Source organism: Hoplias malabaricus, chromosome 6 (genome assembly GCF_029633855.1).
Source record: "Hoplias malabaricus isolate fHopMal1 chromosome 6, fHopMal1.hap1, whole genome shotgun sequence".
NCBI lineage: Eukaryota > Metazoa > Chordata > Actinopteri > Characiformes > Erythrinidae > Hoplias > Hoplias malabaricus.
Window position 1 is genome coordinate 46,284,307 of NC_089805.1, and position 8,249 is coordinate 46,292,555.

Genomic DNA, 8,249 nt, shown 5'->3' on the forward strand with positions numbered 1-8,249 from the left:
GAGCTGCACTCTACACTCTCAGAAATAGGGGAAGGTAGAGGTACATTGCTGATCCTAAAAAAAAGTACAAAGAGTGTAAATGTACCTTAAAAGAAAAGAAAAAGTCCAGCTGTGTTCCCAAAAGCGTCATTACATTTTGTAGTGTCCAAAAACATAGTGGAACATTTTCAGTGCACAATCCCACAATGCACTGCAAACTATAGTGTAACCCTTGTACGCTAGCAGATATCAGATTACCCATAATGCACTGCGAAGTTTGGTGAAAACCCGCATGAGGTAGTGTTCATAATCATTCACTGCCCTCCTGAATTCAGTTCCCTATAATAGTGCACTATTTAGTGAATAGTGAAAGGGGAGCCATTTTGGGCACAGGGCAAATGAAACACAACAAAATGGACACAATACGCGCAGAGAAACAAGAGCTCTGAGTAAAAACTGAGAAACCAGCTGAAAACCAGAGCAGCGGGGAACATGTGGGGTTTTAACCAAAGCAGGTCACAGATGTTTCTTTAGGAACCAGAACTGTGTTCCACTGTGGAGAAGAGGGAAACTATAAAGAACATGTTCCCTTTAACTGTTAAATTTAACAGAGATTTAGGAAATCCATGCAATTACCATTTAACTCTGAAGTCTGTTGTGACATCTCCTTATCAAAAGTTAATGAAGCAGAAATATATTGTTTATCAATGAAAACCCTGACAAACAACAACATACCATCATTTCTAATGAGATTCACCAGTGAATAGTAATCAGTTATTTTACTGCACAGATGCTGATTAAAGTGTAGTGTGTTGTGTTTTTCAGACTGTGTTTCCTTCTTTGTAAAATCACAAAGGATTTGCAGTGCCCAGAGACAGTGACCAAACTATTTTGGACTAAACACCCACCGTAAGCACCAGGGTATCAAAGATAAACTGGACTAATGACCTCAGAGCCCCCCTCTCACATTAATGAGCTCCTCTGGGTTTACATTAAGAGGAAATACACTTACAAAACTACAACCCTCACTTGACCAGTGAACATTCATTTATAATAGGAATAATAATAATAATAATAATAATAATAATATATATATATTTGTTAGTTAACAATAATAAATAAAAACTAACAATAATAAATTATGACTAACATTGTCAGTTAAATGTGTTTCAGAGCTAATGGAATTAATCAGATATAAGATAAGACATAACTCAATGTTTAGAAGCTCACTGAGACTCATTTGAATAAAACTGTACATAAAATATCACTGATCAAATAAATATAAACATACAAATTCCTCTGTACATTTCGCCTATTTCTCACAAGTAAATTTATGTTGTGTTAACATGCACTTTTCATTGGGATCATATTTGATTATAATAAAACGTATCAAAATAACCAAATATAAAAATAACCAAGACATTTACAGGATTTATTTATATTTCTTAAAAAAAACAAGGAAACCATTCATTCATTGTCTGTAACCCTTGTCCAGTTCAGGGTCACAGTGGGTCCAGAGCCTACCTGGAATCATTGGGCGCAAGGCAGGAACACACCCTGGAGGGGGCGCCAGTCCTTCACAGGACGGCAATTATTCAGTTGATAACTTCTAACCACTGCTTTAAACAAAATTATCTATTGACTCTGACCTTAAATTTGAGCTTGAAGTTCCTGGACATTAAAAAATTTTGTTTAAATTTTAGATCCAGCAGTACGTCATTTGCATAACAATCATAGGGCATTTTTGTTTATGAAAAATAAATCCTAGTTAAAGCATGTATCCCTACAATACATATACATATAAAATAATACAGGACCAAAAATAAAACTGTCAGACAGATGCAGGAGGATCTGTAACATGACGTGATGGTAATGAAACATGATTTAAATTCTGGCTTTAAAAAAAACCTTGAACTGGTCACAGATCAACAGAATCCCCCAAATGCCTTCATTACATGGATTTAATGCTGTATTTATTGCTTTTACTTGTCTGGACAGAGAGTGGACATTTGCATCACTCCATTACTCCTGTAAAGTGTACTCCCTGGTCAGACTCTATGCTGTTGGGGTCTACCAAACATGGAACACAGTCTCGGACCAGTACCTTGGCTGTGTGCAAAGCAGTTCCTTTTTTGGTTGGATAAGCTTCAACCGTGAAAATGTATCAACTACAACCACATCTTGCTTTCCATGACAGGGAGGTGTAATCAACTTCTTGGAGATGTGTGAATGGTCCTGGGGGTGCCACTGTGTGCACTACAGATGTGGAGACACCAGCAGCTGCATCAGTCAATGCATTACCTCACAATTCTGTAGCAGAGGAATTGTGAGGTTTGACTTTAACAACCGCAAGTTCTGTTGGGAGCTCACTGACCGATATAAACTGTTGTAGTTAAACCCGAAGCTAAGATACAGTTCAGCAGCCTGCGCAGGAAAATGATCAGGGAAATGACCCAGGAGGGGTGGAGGTGTGAGGTGGGCAATTAGAGGGGTGGGGGGAGGAGTGGGCTTCTGAGGAGTAGCAGCAGAGGAGTTAAAGAATTTAGCTCATTGCCACTGTCAGAGGGGACCAGTAAAAAATAAAAGCAGCTATGGTAAAGTGATGTGGTGTACACAAACTTTATCACTTTATACATGTTTAAACATTTAACAAAACTGTGGTGATCCCTGCAAAGGATTTTTTTGTTACCCCTGAAATCAAAGTTTCTTCATTGACTTTTTTTCTTGGCACTAAAATTAATTAACAACATCTCTGTCACGTAGACTGTAAAGTATAGGCCTAACATTGTCATTGTGAAAAGGCCTAGAGGCTAGAACACTCCTGCCCTTGTATTGCACAGGAACAGCAACCAGTGCCTTCCTCTTCTGTGTCTTTATCACCTTCTTCAAGGTGTGGCTATCCATGGCAGCTTCCACTGTTCCAGAGGGTTTCCACTGCTTCACCACCAGGGCAGCATCTGGAATGTTAGTAGTCCATCCCTGCTTCTTTATCCAGCTACGCACCCTGGATTCTGAAGGTTTCTGTCTGCAAAAATGATCTGTGAAGAAAACAAAAAAAACATTGTATTCACTGTTATGAGAAATCACAAATCTGTAATTGCTCAATAGGCTCATTACTTAAAAATACCTAGAACACGCTGCATCCGGAGTTGTTTCTGGTTTTCACGCCACCGGTCATAGCAGTAGCGCTGGTGCTTCTTAGTCAACGATACCCGCATTGACTGCATAGGAGGGGGGTCATTAACTGTAATGGGGCAGGACTGGACAAGCAAGTCATAGGCTTGTTGTTTATCCATCTTTAAGCAGCTGCCACTACCACGATGACTTCTCTTCTCTCCACTGGAACTACAAAAATAAAAAGGTTGATTAGTATGAGTGTACATTGTATACACAACTGATACAACAAACGAAGACCATGCCACAGTAGAGGAATTAAATAATGCTCACTCTGAATTACTGACGCAGACGCCTTGCAAAAGTAAACTTGCTTCCACTACATTAGTCATCCTGTACTTCTCTGCTGTGGATGAACTGTGTATCAGATAATCTGCCACCACTGACTGCTGGGCTTCAGTCATCTGTTTTGTTGCAGCCTCAAATGCCTGCCGTGCCATGTGACTTGTGACTTTTGGCAAGTTGTACCTTCAAGAAAACATTATAGTGATTAGTATGATTTTAAACACACTGCTTATTAAACTTGATGCAATGCAAGTGCACTGAAGAGGAGATTTCCTACATTCCGTACTTTTTGTGAAGTCTCTCCAGGTCATTGGAGGCGTTGTAAATTTTGTTGCCAGTGGATGAGATGAAGAACCTCTCTGGCTCATCCCAGTCAGCCTCCTGCTTTGTCTTCTTTGCCAGTGTTTTCGGCCGAACCTCAGTGAAGTATGTGTCAAACCACTGTAAAAACAAGAGGAAAATATATTAAGTTCATAACACAAAGCACATTCAACCAAATTACTGAGGCAATGAAACATGAGTGGATTTTGTGAACTTACCACCTCCTCCTGCAGTGTGAGAGCAAAGGCTGACATCTGTATTGCAGCAGTCTTGTGTTCACGGACTCTCACAACAACATGACCACCATGGACTGCCATGGACAGTTTTGCGGAGCACCCACTCGTTGACCTGCCAAACAAGAAAACAAAATGTGAATGAGTTTTATACAACGTTGAAACCTATATATAAATAATAAAAAGTTAACACATGCATATTGCTAATGCTAACACTTACCGTCATGTGCTCCACAACACCAGGCCTCTGTAGGTGACGCAAAATCAAAACTGCCTCTAGATAGTAGAGGACCAGTTGAGACTCCTGCTGGGTCAGCTGATGGCCACGAATATGCCCACGTCCATTCAACTTCCCAATCACAGCAAGGAAGTCTTTCTTGGCAGCATCTAGGACAGCCCAGCAGTCCTTTGGTCGGATGCCCCCTTCTGTGAGAGTGGCAAATCTGAAATTATTCAATAAATCTTAATGGTAGCTCATAATAAATATGGCCGTGAAATGTATTGTAATAAGAATTTAGTTAAAAAAACATATTGCATGAAAAATGCTTACGTATTTGTCACCTCCTTGCTCACATGCTTTGGCATTGCAGCCTGCATGTCTGATAACAATGCATTGTATTGCTGACAGTCATTGCAGAGCTGCAGATCTGTGAATCCCAGGTCAGTTCTGCCAATGTGGTAGTTCAAAAACCTTAGCGGAAGAAAAAAACTGTAAAACATTCAGGCACAATTTCAAATTGGTCAGCTGTTATCAACACGAAGATCATACCACACACTGCATACCTCTTAACACTCTTGATGTAGTTTTGAACTGTCTGTTTGCTGAGGCCAACTTCAGAGAGGTTATTAAAATACTCTTTGGTCCGTTCCGGCTGACGGACAAACAGGAGGCTTGGCTGTTCCGGGTCCATAAAATACAGGAACCTGGCAACATTCTCCACCTGAAACACAAAGCACATAATTAACTTCAATTGCAACTTCAAACTAATGCTTACTCAGTTTCCTATATATATATTGGTTTTGATCCGTGCAGTGCTCTAGCTGAGTTATTAATGTTCTTACCTCCTTTCTGAAGTTGTCATTTTTTAAGTCCATTTGCAGGTATTGGGCAAACCTTTTCAGGAGTGGATGGTCCATCGAGTGCTTATTGTATAAGCCAGATGTAGCCATCTTCTTCCTCGAGGAGGTTTTTTGCTTTGCCGACTCTGACTTGAATCACAAGATATGGTCAAATTAAAACATTTGCGTATGTATTAATTGTTACTATTTCTATGAGAAAACTCACCCTTGGAAGCATTCCCCAGAGCTGTCCAATTCAGGTTCTGATAAAGCAGCTGTTGATTCACCCTCAGCTGCAGAAGGTGCCGCAGAGGGGGCTGAAACTGGGAGTCGTGGAGGAATGTTGTAAACTATAATCCCTCTTTTCTCCAACTCCTGAATCAGACTAAAATAAAGAAAATCAATTGATTTGTTATAGGAACTTGGAATGGGATACAGGGTGAAATGAAATACGTGTGAGAGAATAAGTGTGAAACTGCTACATCAAGGCCGTTTTAGACAGTTTAACAAGACAGTTAATAAACAACGCTGATTAAAGAGGTGCCAAACATGTACTTTGTTGTACTATTGCATCATGATTATATTCAAAGAAAGCTGTGTTCACACTGGGCCTCTGTGTGACCCTTGATCCTACCAATGTATTCTCTGAATCTGAGATTAACCAAACGTGTGGTAGAAGTGTTTCCACTTTCTCAAAGATAAATCCTAGATAATGAACTAAATCCTAACCTCCTTAAAAAGTAAATTATCTATGCAATAATGGAGATAAACATGGTTTGATAGAGGTCATTGATTGAGCTGTTAACACCAGCTTACTATCAAATTAATTTTGTTCATTATATTTTTTTGTGCTCACTAAATGGTGTAAACGAATGTAAAACCTAAGTAAACACTTATTTTTTTTTTTTTTTTAGTATATCCAGTGTCTGCTTTTAATCTATTAGTTTTAGTTCATTGTGCCATTGTGACCATATGGTTGAAGTTCCCAGCTTCTCAATGTAAAACCCTGATAATACACTAAATCTTAACCACTTTAAAAGTCTGACTGCTCAGTTAAATACGCACACATCATACCTTTAGTGCATGTATCTTGATCATACACTGTAATGTCTCTGCAAAAATAAGTGTTACTGTAGTCAGGGTAACCCCTCAAAAAGGTGATTAATGCTGAGTCTGTGAGAGTTTAGCTATAGGGTTTAATACAATAAATAAACAAATACTTGTACTTACTCTGAAGAAGCAGAAGAATCCTGAGAAGCAGCAGAAGAAGACATCTTTACTCCCAGGTAAATCTTGAAAACCTCAGAGAAGGTCAAAATGATCACTGCCCTTGACAAGACAAGTAGCCGAAGAGGTTTGGGAAGCCTTTAGCTGGACCATATTCAATACTGTAAACATAAAGACATTCCCCACTGGACCATGACCCACCTGGTGTGAACAGATCTAGATATTAGCAAGTCAGAACCAGGACTAATGCATAAGATTACGGTTAGATTAGAACCTATTTAAATTCCTTAAAATTGAGACATTTCAAGAGTTATGTACTTGTATCCTGAATAGCAGCTGATAAAATGTACTAATTCCATATGTTTAGATTCTTTATGGTAGGCCTTACCTTGCAAACAATGAGCCTCTCAAACGTCCTAAAACATAACCAAATTGCAGTGTCTTATTTTAATATTAGTGTTATTTCATTGAGCCATGATTTTCTTCTGAGAAGAAATGTCACACCCTGATAATACACTAAATCTTAACCCCTTTTAAAAATCAGACAACTCAATTACCTGTCACATCATTACAAAGGGAAAATGTTTTCTTTTTCAATGTTAGACATTTGTACATGTATCTTGATCCCACCCTGTACTCTCTCTGTTCAAATGTGTACTATTACCATGTGCTCAGGGCCCAACTGATGAGTGATCTGTGTTCACACTGTCGCTCTGGATAAGAGCATCTGCTAAATGCTGTAAATGTAAATTGGACTTACACGTGACCCCTGATGTTGAGTTTGACTGACCGTGTGACCTGTGTTTTCTGAACTTCTGAATGGAACCCCCCTGAAACTACAGTAAATACTCAGCCATTAAAAAGACTTAATACTAAATTATACTGTGGATATGTGGTAACACTAAAGTGTTAGATGTTCTCTTTTGAAATAGAAGTTTTTTTTACTTGTTTCCTGAATTTTCCTGTATATGTTTTTTTTCCTGTATTTGTTAGCTGATAAAACGCACCAGTGATAAATCCATATGGTCAGAGCTTGTGTGGTAGGAATTGGGAAGCAGGAATTTACACCAAAGGATCGCTGATTCGCTCATTTCGCTGTCAATCAAAAAGGGATTCAGCCTCAGACAGATCATCCAATCATCATGCAGAACCTGAGCGTCCGGGCCAGCCGAGGCCAGCCCACTGCCCCATAGACCCCCAGAGACGCTGAGCGTCCGATGGGCGGGACAAAGCCCAGCATTTATCCAATGACTCCTCTCGTTTCTCTGCACTTCGCTGCTTCGCCACTGAACTCTGTGGACGCTCAGCGTCCGCACTTTTTAAAGCACCGTGAAGGGAATGATTGAGAGGAAAGCCGCGTCTTTACCAGTGATAAGAAGCTGAATCTGAACAATAGTTGAGCGCGCTGTAGTTCATATTTATTCAATAACATACACACAAAATATATTTGATCACTTATTTTTTGTTATTGTAGGGGAAGCTGAGCTTCCCTTGCAGTCTTAGAGCAATCGCCTCTGATATATATATATATCTCTGATTTATATATATATATATATATATATATATATATATATATATATATATATATATATATATATATCCCTCGTTCAACAATATAATGTATTATATTTAAATATGTATAATGGTTATGCAAAATCTCATAAAAAAAAAAAAAAAAACATTGTTCAGAACATTAAACACTGGAATATTTCCGTTATTTGGTTAAGGCTTTATGTTGTTTCAGAAATAACGCAAAACACCAGTAGGTGGAAGTAAAGAATCATGATTCACTTAATACACAAACTTAACGCGTTAACACGTAAATACCTTAGCGTGTTAACACGAAATTATACGCTACGTGTTAACACGGAGAATCCAACACGTTTGGAGACCAACGGCGTTCCATAGTTTAGAGCTCATCGGCGTTCTACATCTAATGCGTCTTGCCTGTGACGTAGATGGTGGACAACA

At 38.9% G+C, this 8,249-nt stretch overlaps 1 protein-coding gene across 4 annotated transcripts; it reads right to left on the reverse strand.

The window, feature by feature from the left end:
* Positions 1-1,336: 1,336 nt before the first annotated feature.
* Positions 1,337-6,660, reverse strand: LOC136700181 (uncharacterized). Of its 4 annotated transcripts, none has more exons than XM_066675458.1 (8): positions 6,282-6,660; positions 5,278-5,436; positions 5,055-5,201; positions 4,776-4,933; positions 4,543-4,683; positions 4,213-4,435; positions 3,978-4,107; positions 3,744-3,879 (listed from the first exon to the last, which is right to left on the reverse strand). In XM_066675458.1, exons 2-7 carry the CDS (start codon positions 5,287-5,289, stop codon positions 4,036-4,038), a joined length of 753 nt encoding a protein of 250 aa, XP_066531555.1. In that variant the 5' UTR covers positions 5,290-5,436; positions 6,282-6,660; the 3' UTR covers positions 3,744-3,879; positions 3,978-4,035. The 4 variants fall into 4 exon arrangements, with proteins under 4 accessions (XP_066531553.1, XP_066531552.1, XP_066531555.1 ...); XM_066675457.1 differs by having other exon boundaries at positions 4,543-4,701; XM_066675456.1 differs by lacking the exons at positions 4,543-4,683; positions 4,776-4,933; positions 5,055-5,201; positions 5,278-5,436; positions 6,282-6,660 and adding exons at positions 1,337-3,017; positions 3,107-3,324; positions 3,427-3,621 and having other exon boundaries at positions 3,725-3,879; positions 4,213-4,330.
* Positions 6,661-8,249: the final 1,589 nt, after the last annotated feature.

What these genes read in the sequence shown, in the direction of transcription:
- LOC136700181 (XM_066675455.1), bottom strand. Translation starts at nt 4,076, where the DNA reads ATGGCAGTCCATGGTGGTCATGTTGTTGTGAGAGTCCGTGAACACAAG. An exon ending in TCACACTGCAGGAGGAGGTG is followed by an intron (nt 3,880 to 3,977) that starts GTAAGTTCACAA and finishes TTGTTTTTACAG; the next exon opens with TGGTTTGACACATACTTCAC. An exon ending in GTCTGCGTCAGTAATTCAGA is followed by an intron (nt 3,325 to 3,426) that starts GTGAGCATTATT and finishes TTATTTTTGTAG; the next exon opens with TTCCAGTGGAGAGAAGAGAA.